Raw genomic sequence first — 12367 nt, forward strand, 5'->3', positions numbered from 1 at the left:
GCAATCTTTTCGCCTAGTTTCCCAAACTGGTGTAATTACACAATGCAATGGTGGAAGCCTTTGGCAAAAAAAACTCAGTTGATAGTCTTTTTAAATTAGGTAGTATCGGCAACAGCTAGTTTTCTGAAAAGGCAGTTAGAAAGCCAGGTTACAGGATCAGGCACCACATGGATAGCGAGAAGCCCTTAATCTGAACACCACTTATCTGTACTTACTGATTATCCGGACTCCCAGTACACGCTATGTGTATAATTATTATGCTGTATGCCAGTTCCCATATTGAATTAATATTGCTCATTTAGATCGGAATTGTCTTTAATCACTTTGTGGACCACGAAGGAAGGCGAGTGCTACGCACAATGTATGTTCCCATACTGTCTCTAATTAACAGTTTTAAGATATAATGTACTGTGTCGTAGAGAACCCTCGGTAAGTTTACAGGTATCAGGGTAGATTTTCCTCTGCCCTGTGCTTGAGGAATTAGCATGTCCCAGGCTTAGGACAGAGTATAAAAGGGTCAAAAACTTGTTATATTATGATATAAGTAAAAAAAAAGGTAATGGAGAAAATAATGAGACTTAAGATAAACAAATATCCAGGATCTGATCGTTTCCACCCCAGGGTATTAAAAGAAGTAGGTGAGGAAATTGTAGATGCGCTGATCATAATCTTCCAAAGCTCTCTTGATTTGAGAATTTTGCCATTGGATTGGAAAATTGCAAATGTCACTCCATTATTTAAGAAGGGTGGGAGAGACAAACCAGGTAACTACAGACCTTTTAGTCTAACGTCAGTTATGGGAAAGTTACTAGAATCTCTCATTAGGGACAGATTGACTGAGGACAAATGTGAGCTGATCAGAGAAAGTCAGCATGGATTTGTGAAGGGTAAGTAGTGTCTGATTAATCTAGTTGAATTTTTTGAAGAGGTCACTTACATGGTAGATAAGGGAGTGTCTATGGCTGTTGTCTATATGGACTTCCAGAAGGAATTTGATAAGGTTCAGCACAAGAGATTGTTAGCAAAAATGAAATTGCATGGAATTGGAGGCAACCTTGTGATGTGGGTTGGAAATTGTTAGGAGTAGGAAACAGAGAGTAGGGATAAAGTACACTGATTGCTGGGATGTTACTAGTGTTGTTCCCCAGGATTCTGTACTGGGGCCTTAGCTTTTCACCATATTTATCATGACTTGGATGAAGGAATAGAGAGTTGTATATCCAAGTTTGCAGATAACACGAAGTTGGGAGGTACAGTAAGTTCCGCGGATGGGAGCAGGAAGTTACAAGGGGACATGTTAGATGTCCATATACACAAATCACTAAAAGCTAGTGGACAGGTACAAAAAGCAATCAAAAAGGCTAATGGAATGTCTCAAGGGGGCTGGAATACAAAGAGGAAGAATTTAGGCTTCAGTTGTACTGAAGGTACATCTGAGCCTTGATCAGACCCCATCTGGAGTACTGCGTTCAGTTCTGGGCACCGCACCTCGGGAAGTACGGCACCTTGGAGGGAGTACGGCACAGCTTCACCAGAATGATACTGGGGTTAAAGGGTTAAATTATGAGGACAGGTTGCATTAACTTAGCTTGTATTCCCTTGAGTCTATAAGATTGAGGGGTGATCTGATCGAGATGTTCAAAATGAGAAAAGGATTCGATAGGGTAGATACAGAGAAACTATTTCCTCTGGTGGGGGAATCCTGAACAAGGGGCACAATCTTAAAATTAGAGCTAGGCCAATCAGGAGTGAAATCAGGAAGCACTTTTTTCACAAAGGTTAGTAGAAATCTGGAACTCTCCTGCAAAAGGCTGTGGATGTTGGGGGTCAATTGGATCTTTCAAGACTGAGATCACTAGATTTTTGTTGGGTAACAGTATCAAGGGATAAGGAACAAAGGCAGATAAATGGAGTTGAGGTACAGATCAGCCACGATCTTATTGAAAGGCGGAACAGGCTTGATGGGCTGAATGGCCTACTCCTGTTCCTATCCTTCTGTGTTTCTACCTCAGAAGCCCAGAGCACAGCTGTAGGCCTCTCAGACCTACTGCTGTGCTGCTGATTTACAAATAAACATACAAAATAATGATCAGGACAAGACTGGCTGGTCCATCAAGCCTGTCCCAAACAGTCATGATGCAAGTAAGCATCGTGACCCCAGTGTTCCCTCCCACCAACAATCATAGAATTTCCTGGGAGAGGCAAAAAAAAAGATACAAAATCCTAGACTAATTCAGGGAAAATAAATCTGGGAAATTTCTCTCTGAACCCCTAAGGCGATCAAAACAAGTTCAGGAAATCATAGTGACCATGAAACACATATTCCAACATCCCACTTACTTTTTGTATGCAGTGGTGTTAGCCCTATCAAGGAACTTGTCCGGCTTCCTTTTGAAATGTTGCAGTGAATCTGCACACACCACACGAGCCGGAAACCTATTCCAGGTGGCAATAACTTTCTGTGTAAAGAAACACCTTCTGATATCTTTGCTTGCATAGCTTATATGCATGACCCCTCATTTTCCCTAACCTATCTAGTTTAAATAATCTGTCCACACAGACAGTCTAGTCTTTTTATCACTTTAAATACTTCAATTAAATCACCCATATGTCTACACTTTTTTATTGTAATAAGACCCAGCTCTCTGCACCTATCATGATAACTAAGGGTTTTTAAACTAGGAATCGTTTCTAGTGGTCCTTCTTTGAACCTTTTATAAGGCCTCTATATTTCCCAGCATGTGAGGGGCTCAGCTAAATGAAGAGCCTGCACCTGGAGTCCAGCTGCCCAATAGTAAATGTGGGCACCTGATTCCCGAGTGGAAAATCACCGCTATGCTATTTGATAATTCAGTAGAATACATTCTTCCATCGGGGTGGGGTCGCTTTGTTTGGGGGGAAGCACAAATGCACAGTGCTTGTACTGGAGGAGCACAGGTCTGAGTGTCCATTCAGCCGATTTCTGAATCTCAGCCGGCTAATAAAGCTGGGTTGACTAAATGAATCGTTTATGTTATGTGCGCCTTTGTGACATTGGTTTTGAAGCCTGGGACATTCCCTTTCAGGTACTATTGGGCACGGGATGATCTCCGAGTATGTGCAGTGAATGCTGAATTTCTCTATGGGTATGAGTATTTGGGAAACTCTGGTCGCCTGGTCATCACTCCACTCACAGACAGGTAAAATGGTATTTTCAGTACTTTTACATTGTAGCATTTTGGTAAGAATTTTTCTTGACGGTGGAATATTTCAGCATTTAAACATTTTACCTATTTGAGAAGAGGCTGCTGTTATTTCTATGAATTATTAAAGCCACAAATTCTGATTGGTGAACTGTGGGTTAATACCCATGGAGCAATAATGCCAACAGGAATGTACTAAGAGTGTATTAAGTGTTTACATTTGAAGTTCGCCGATTAAATTTCTACCCTTTAGAATCTGTAGTGTGTTTTCAAACAGGCCACTCCAAAGGGGGAGTGAGTGAGTTGCCTCTCTCACTGTTGGAGCACACTGCCATCAGGCTGCTTGTAGTAACTCGTTGTTAGCTCAATCTCAGTGAAAGCAATAGACTGCTTGAGTAGCAATGAACCTGAAGTAAATATGCTTGCAGTCGTGTTTAAATAGTACTTAATTATGTGGATACATAATTAAATACTATGGCTGAGGTACTGAAAGAGTATTTTGCATCTGTCTTCACAAAAGAAGAGGATGCTAATGAGAATACCTACGAGGTGCCCCTCTAATGAAATGCATATGTAGTAAGCTTTCAGTAGCTCAATAAGATGCCTCCATAACAAAATGGCAGTATGGTAAACCAAGGGTTAATATAAGTGGCCCATTTTGCTAGCTAGAATTAGAACAATGAGCTTTTCAAATGAGTTTATCCTTGAGCATTCGTTTATGTTATTAATTTCCTGTATGAAAATGTATGCTTTATTATGAATCAAGCAAAGCGATATGATAAGCTGAATTGTTATTAATTTCCTGTATGAAAATGTATGCTTTATTATGAATCAAGCATAGCGATATGATAAGCTGAATTCTGGGGTAAGCAGGTGTAGGGAGTGTTGTTTTGCAGCTACCTAATGAATGGATCCTTACTGACAATAAAGCAGTAAAGGAGGAGATAGTAGAGAAATTGGATAGGACAAAAATAGGCAAAGAGGAGGTATTTAAAAGTTGGCAGTGCTCAAAGTAGAAAAGTCACCCGGTCTGGATGGGGTGCATCCCAGGTTGCTGAGGGAAGTAAGGGTGGAAATTGTGGAGGCTCTGGCCACAATCTTCCAATCCTCCTTAGATATGGGAGTGGTGCCAGAGGACTTTAATTAAATTAAAGGCGCTGTATGTGAATGCACGAAGCATTCGTAACAAGATAGATGATTAATGGCACAAATAGAGATAAATGGGTTTGATCTAGTAGCCATTACTGAGACGTCGTTGCAGGGTGACCAAGGTTGGGAACTAAATATTCCAAAGTACTTGACTTTTAGAAAAGATAGGCAAAATGGAAAAGTAGGGTGGCGGTGGGTGGCCCTGACAATAAAGGATGAGATAAAGGCAGTAGTGAGAAAGGATCCTAACTCAGAAAATCAGGATATAGAATCAGTATGGGTGGAGCTAAGTAATCACAAAGGGTAGGAAGCACTGGTGGGAGTAGTTTACAGGCTCTCTAGCAGCAGTTATAGTGTTGGACAAAGTATAAATCAGGAAATTAGAAGAGCATGTAACAAGGGTAATGCAATAATCATGGGCAACATTAATCTTCATTGACTGGGCAAACCAAATTGGCATAAATAGTTTGGAGGACGAGTTCACGGAATGTATCCGAGACAGATTTCTAGATCAATATGTCGAGGAACCAACTAGGGAACAGGCTATTTTAAATCTAGTATTGTGTAATGAGACAGGATTAATCAGTAATCTGGTGATCATAATATGATAGAATTTCATATTGAGTTTGAGAGTGATGTAGTTAAGTTCGAAACTAGGGTCTTAAATTTAAACAAGGCCAATTATGTAGGTATGAGGGATGAGTTAGCTAAGGTAGATTGGAAAATTAGATTAAAAGATATGACGGTAGATAAACAATGGCGAACATTAAAAAAAAAATCATAATTCCCAGTGAATATACATACTCTTAAGGAATAAAAACTCCAAAGGAAAAGTATCCAACTGTGGCTAACTAGAGAAGTTAAGGATAGTATTAGATTAAAACAAGAGGCTTACAATGTTGCCAAAAAGAGTAGTAAAGGATGACCAAGAAATTGATAAAGATGGAGAAAATTGAATATGAGAGTAAATTAGCAAGAAATATAAAAACAGATTGTAAGAGCTTCTACAAGTATATAAAAAGGAAGAGATTAGCAAAAGTAAACATGGGTCCCTTAGAGGCAGAGACAGGAGAAATTATAATAGGGAACAAGGAAATAGCAGAGATGTTAAACAAATATTTTATATCTGTCTTCACAGTAGGAGACACAAAAAACATACCAGAAATAGTAGGAAACCAAGGGTTTAATGAGAGGGAGGAACTTAAAGTAATTAAGATTAGTAAAGAAAAAGTTTTAGAAAAATTAATGGGACTAAAAGCCGACAAATCCCTTGGACCTGGTGGCCTGCATCCTAGGGTTTTAAAAGAGGTGGCTGCAGAGATAGTGGATGCTAGAATAGTGGATGATCTTCCAGAATTCCCTAGATTCTAGAATGGTCCCTGTGGATTGGAAGGTAGCAAATGCAAACCTGCTATTCAAGAAAGGAGGCAGAGAGAAAACAGGGACCCATAGGCCAGTTAGCCTGACATCAGTAGTACGGAAAATGTTAGAATCTATTATTAAGGACGTAGTAACAGGGCACTTAGAAAATCATAATATGATTAGGCAGTCAACATGGTTTTATGAAAGGAAAATCATGCTTGACAAATCTATTCGAGTTTTTTGAGGGTGTAACTAGCAAGGTAGATAAGGGGGAAGCAGCGGGTGTAGTATATTTGGATTTTCAAAAGGCATTTGATATGGTACCACATAAGAGGTTGTTACACAAGATTAGGGCTCATGGGACTGGGGGTAATATATTAGCGTGGATTGAGGATTGGTTAACGGACAGAAAACAGAGAGTAGGAATAAATGGGTAATTTTTTGGTTGGCAGGTTATAACTAGTGGGGTGCCACAAGGATCAGTGCTTGGGCCTCAGCTATTTACAGTCTATGTTAATGACTTAGATGAAGGGACTAAGTGTAATGTATCCAAGTTTGCTAACGATACAAAGCTAGGTGGGAAAGTAAGCTGTGAGGAGGACGCAGGGATATCGATGGGTTAAGTGAGTGGGCAAGAAGGTGGGGAAATGCAAGATTATTCACTTTGGTAGGAAGAATAGAAAAATGGAATATTTTTTAAATGTTAAGAAACTATTAAATGTTGGTGTTCAGAGGGATTTTTGTGTCCTTGTACACGAAACACAGGAAGTTAACATGCAGGTACAACAAGGAATTACGAAGGCAAATGGTATGTTGGCTTATATTGCAAAGGGGTTAGAGTACAAGAGTAAGGAAGTCTTGCTGCAATTGTGCAGGGCTTTGGTGAGACCACACCTGGGGTACTGTGTACAGTTTTGGTCTCCTTACCTAAGGAAGGATAGATTGGGACTCTACTCATTGGAGTTCAGAAGAATGAGAGGCGATCCTATTGAAACATATAAGATTGTGAAGGGGCTTGATCGGGTGGATGCGGTAAGGATGTTCCCAAGGATGGGTGAAACTAGAACTAGGGGGCATAATCTTAGAATAAGGGGCTGCTCTTTCAAAACTGAGATGAGGAGAAACTTCTTCACTCAGAGGGCAGTAGGTCTGTGGAATTTGCTGCCCCAGGAAGCTGTGGAAGCTACATCATTAAATAAATTTAAAACAGAAATAGACAGTTTCCTAGAAGTAAAGGGAATTAGGGGTTACGGGGAGCGGGCAGGAAATTGGACATGAAGCTGAGTTCGGATCGGTCAAGGCCCTGTGGGTGGCGGAGCGGGCCCAGGGGCTGAGTGGCCGGGTCCTGCTCCTACTTCTTGTGTTCTTTAGATTTGAGGTTAGGATCAGATCAGCCATGATCTTATTTAATGGCGGAGCAGGCTCGAGGGGCCGATTGGCCTACTCCTGCTCCTATTTCTTATGATCTTATGTTCTTATATAATTGCCTTAGCGGTGGTGCAACGAAGGTTCACTAGATTGATTCCTGGGATGAGAGGGTTGTCCTATGAGGAAAGATTGAGTAGAATGGGCCTATGCTCTGTGGAGTTTAGAAAAATGAGAGGTGATCTCATTGAAACATATAAGATTCTAAGAGGGCTTGACAGGGTAGATGCTGAGAGGATGTTGCCATTGGCTGGGGAGTCTAGAACTAGGGGAAATAGTCTCAGGATAAGGGGTCTGACATTTAGGACTGAGATGAGGAGGAATTTCTTCACGCAGAGGGTTGTGAATATTTGGAATTCTGGAGTAATTCCAGAGGGCTGTGGATGCTCAGTCGTTGAGTATATTCAAGACTGAGATCGATAGATTTTTGGACTCTAAGGGAATTAAGGGATATGGGGATCGGGCGGGAAAGTGGAGTTGAGGTTGAAGATCAGCCATGATTTTATTGAATGGTGGAGCAGGCTCGAGGGGCTGTTTGGCCTACTCCAACTCCTATTTCTTATGTTCTTATGACTGGTGGGTTGCAAATGTTACACCCATGTTCAAAAAAGAAGCGAGGGATAAACCAGTTACGTGCAGGCTAGTCAGCTTAACGTTGGTGGTGGGGAAACTTCTAGAGATAATAATCCAGGAGAAAATTAAGTGGCACTTGGAAAAACACAGGTTAATCAATGACACCAGCAGGGATTTGTTAAAGGCAAATTGTGTTTGACTAACTTGATTTAGTTCTTTGATGAAGTAAGGGAGAGGATTGATGAGGGTAGTGCGGTTGATGTTGTGTATATGAACTTTCAAAAGGCATTTGATAAATGAACTTGTTAGCAAAATTGAAGCCCATGTTATAAAGGGCAGTGGCAACGTGGATGCGAAATTAGCTAAGAGACAGAAAGCAGAGAGTAGAGGTGAACGGTTGTTTTTCGGACAGGAGGGAAGTATACAGTGGTGTTCCCTATGGGTCTGTTTTAGGACCGCTGCTCTCTTTGATATATATTAATGACCTGGACTTGGGTGTACAGGGCATATTTTCAAAGTTTGCAGATGACACGAAATGCAGGAAAACAGTAAATTGTGGGGAGGATAGTGACAGACTTCAGGAGGACATAGACAGAACGGTGAAATGGGCAGACACATGACAGATGAAATTTAACGCAGAGAAGTGTGAAGTGATGCCTTTTGGAAGGAAGAATGAGGAGAGGCAATATAAGCTAAATGCTACAATTTTAAAGGAGGTGCAGGAACATAGAGACATGGAAGTTTGCATATAGAATACTTTGAAGGTGACAGGACAAGTTGATAAGGCTTTTAAAAAAGCATACGGGAACCTTGGCTTTATTAATAGAGGCATATAGTACAAAAGCAAGGAAGTAATGCTAAACCTTTATACATCACTGGTTAGACTTCATCTGGACTATTGTGTCCAGTTCTGAGCTGCACACGTTAGGAAGGATGTCAAGGTCATGGTAGTATTATTGTGAAATATGTATTTTTTTTAAAAAATTTTGTTTAAATGTTTATTTTGGATAGTAAAAATTTTAATTATAAAAAAAAATAGAAAAATCTTTTTCAGAAAAGATTTTGAGTGATTTTTGAAAACCCATTGGCAAGATTGCAGAATGATAAGTTATATAAGCAAAACCCATAATAAATATGGACATAAGAATTTTCAATGGAAAAAAGTTGACAAAAGCAGGACACCAGGAAGTTAAGTTGTGCAGATAAGAAGTGTGCACAATCATAAAAATTTTAATAGGATATAGATTGACAAAAGCGGCCTTTTTCTTAATAATGCTCATTGTTTGATTCAAGATACTGTAATGACCAATCTTAGAAAAATTGACTCAAAATAATTCTTTATTTCAGCTTCAGGCCTCATTTAGATGCTGCAGGTGTCAAATGGGCACCCTGCTGCAGCTCACCTGTTGGGAAGGGAGGGAAATCAGCTTGCTCCTATGCTGAGCTGGTAGCAGGTTGGGTTTTGGGGGGGTGGGGGAGGGGGGGGTGAGGATGCGATCCTGAGAAGGGCCTTGAACAGGCTGATAGTGGGTTGGAGTTTTTTTGTGGGCCCAGAAGGAGCAATTCTGCTTCTCCTGAGCCCACAAAACTAACTGTAAGATTTCCAGGGCCTTTTTTTGAGCGGCCTTCAGTGGTCCCTTTAAGGATCGCTGTTTAGGTTACTGAACACCTGGTACAACTAGGTGGAGTGTGTGCGCTGCATGGTCCGCCCATTGGTACCTGTTTTTCACATTCCAGGTTGTCTTAAAGAGCAATTTTAGTGAAGATCAGCATTTCAAACAACTCATCCCATATGAGACTTAGATGTAAAAAAGAACATACTTTTCATTCCCAACTGTTTATTCAGCCATCGTCCGACCTCACAAAATCACAATTTATTTTTCTGTTCACTTTCATCTGTTGTATCAGTCTAATGGAGTTTGACATTTTTCTTCCTGTTTCTTAGGTGCTACCTTACATTAACCGGTGCTTTGCATCTTAAATTTGGAGGTGCTCCCGCTGGACCTGCTGGCACAGGGAAAACTGAAACTACCAAAGACTTGGGTAAAGCCCTTGCAATACAGACCGTGGTTTTCAACTGCTCTGACCAGCTGGACTTCTTAGCAATGGGCAAATTTCTTAAAGGTTTGGCCAGGTAAGAGATGAAAAGCATCAGTGGTGCAGGATACTGGCGCTCCCACACTCTATGCCATGTATGGCCAGATGGATTTTAATGGAGATAAATGTAAGGTTTATCCCCCCTTGTAACATAAAACATGTGTATACAATAAAAGGAAGTCACCAGCAAAGGTGGAGAAGGTGTGATTATTGACCGTACACTGAAAGTTTCAGGTCAATGCGAAGCTATTATAATGAAACTAATCAGATATTAGGATCCATCTCAGGAGGACTTGACCTTAAGTTTAAAAAGTTATTCTGACCTCATATAGATGATTAGTGAGGCCACATTTGATATATTGTGGTCAGTTTTAAGAACCCTGGGACTTTGGTGAGAGTTCAGGGAAGAAAGTCAAATACGATTCTAGGGCTTTGCACACTGAATTATGAAGAGGGACATGCAGAACTGAACTTGTTTGATATCAACTTAGCTCAGATGGTAACATTCTTGCCTCTGAGCATACTCTAAGACTTGCTTCTAACCTAGGCCAACACTTCAGTGCAGTACTGAGGGAGAGCTGCATTATTGTAGGTACTATCCTTTGGATGTTATATTAAACCATCTGGCTATTCAGGTGGATGTTAAAGATCCCATGATACTTTTTGAAGAAGAGCAGTTTTCCTGGAGTCCTGACCAACATTTTTTCTTCAACCAGCACCACCAAAACAAACTATGGTCATTAAATTTGTGGGATCTTGCTGGGCAAAAATTGGCTGTCATGTTTGCCTACATATCAACAGTAATTTGTGTGAAGCACTTTGAGACATTTCTCAAAGATGTGATAAAGTGCTAAGTAAAAATGCAATTTTTTCTTGCTTTCATTAGAGAAAAGAAGATTGAGAGGAGTAATGGTTTTTAACCTGGCTTAATCTTTTTAAAGAGTTGTGGGACTATTTGATTAGGAATGGCATTACTAGTTATAAGGATGGAGGTCATTAAATGCTCTGTAGCATATGAAGGTACCTAAGCTGCTGAGACCATAGAAATGTGATGCCTTAGAAGGTAGCAATCATGAATGAATAATATAGCATCTGAGATTAGATGGATCTACTGGAGTTGGGAGAAATTTAGCAGAATCTTTGCTTGGGAGATTAAATAGGTTGGGTGAAGACCATAATAGAGTGGATGATAGTTGGTCTGTGGAAGGAACTGGCTTAATGGGCTGATTGGTGTTTTCTTATCCTATCCTTTGCTAGGTTCTTGTGTTTTTGTCCTGTTCACTTTTTCCATGCTTGCAGATGACACTGGAAGAACTCTTGCATTCCTCACGATACTTTTTGTTGTTTAGATCTTTTCTTCAAGATATATTGGTCCCTAAATGTAGTACTCCTTCTGGTTCTAATCCTTCCCTTTAATTGGCTCATCAACATTTGTTTCTGCATCATTTACTTTTCTCCTGCAAACAACATAGTAACATTAATGTCCCCCACATTATTCACTACCCATATGTTTCATAACTTAATTTCCCGTTACAATGTCTTGTCCAATCCTTGCAAGGCTATTATCATTTCATCTCCTCATGTCCCAATTTATTTGTTTCACTTACTTTCTTTTCATTTTGCCTATCAGTCTGTGCAGTGTCTTCACTTGTCCCATTAGTATTTCACAAGAATCCATTGCTGTGTACATGATGAAGTCCTCAATCTGCAACATTGCCTTCTGGGCATGTACTTGTTATTGGTGTTTCAATCAGTTTTCATGCCATACTTCCCCATTTGCCTCTAATTCATTCACCTTCTTTGGAAGTACTTCCACTTGTTTCCATTTGGAAAGCAGAAATCTCGATATCTCTAATTTCACCTTGTTTTTGCATATGTCTGAATGTGAAATCCCACATTCCGTATATCTCAACCACTCCTTATCCTTTAAATTCTAGTTTGCCAATTTACTGCATTCCTTACAAATAAGTAGCTTCCAGCTAATAACTTCTTGTGGTGCTTTTTCAGTTCTGGAGCCTGGGCTTGCTTTGATGAGTTTAATCGTATCGATATTGAAGTTTTGTCCGTGGTGGCACAGCAGATCACAACAATTCAGAGAGCCCAGGAACAAAGGGTGAGTTATTCCCTGATGTATTTGCCGTCGTATAGAACAGTCTCTTTTTTAAGACTAGTTTGGTCTCCCGTGGTGTGGCACACAGAGAGTCAAGACCAATTGTAGTATTAAGGCAAAGTAGAGTTAGAGGATAGGGGATAATTACACCACAGCGTACAAACAGAATCCAGTACTAAAATGAACTTAATGAGATTATCCCATCCACCAAGCATAATTCCACCATCGTGCCAATTACAACTCAAGTGACAGAAAAAAGATTGAAAAAAATGGAAGAATTTTTTTTTAAATGTTTCTCTGTAATAAGAACTATTTAAAAATATATTACATTTCTACAAATGTAGGAATGAAGACATGCAAAAACGTTTTTAAAAATATTAAAAATACACAAATTGAAAGGATTCAGACCTGCAAAAATTAATTCCTACCTCAGAAGCCCGATAAATTGGGCACTATATGCATTTTATGA

At 39.9% G+C, this 12367-nt stretch overlaps 1 protein-coding gene across 1 annotated transcript in view; it reads left to right on the forward strand.

Annotated features, from left to right (window-relative positions):
* The window catches only part of dnah1 (dynein, axonemal, heavy chain 1), a 333655-nt gene that overhangs the window by 122681 nt on the left and 198607 nt on the right, over positions 1-12367 (forward strand). Inside the window, exons 28-30 of the mRNA XM_067999000.1 lie at positions 3066-3179; positions 9637-9825; positions 11796-11901. Of these exons, the coding sequence (XP_067855101.1) occupies positions 3066-3179; positions 9637-9825; positions 11796-11901 (409 nt within the window). The remainder of the gene's footprint in view (positions 1-3065; positions 3180-9636; positions 9826-11795; positions 11902-12367) is intronic.

The sequence above is a fragment of the Heptranchias perlo genome, chromosome 17, assembly GCF_035084215.1.
Source record: "Heptranchias perlo isolate sHepPer1 chromosome 17, sHepPer1.hap1, whole genome shotgun sequence".
Taxonomy (NCBI): domain Eukaryota; kingdom Metazoa; phylum Chordata; class Chondrichthyes; order Hexanchiformes; family Hexanchidae; genus Heptranchias; species Heptranchias perlo.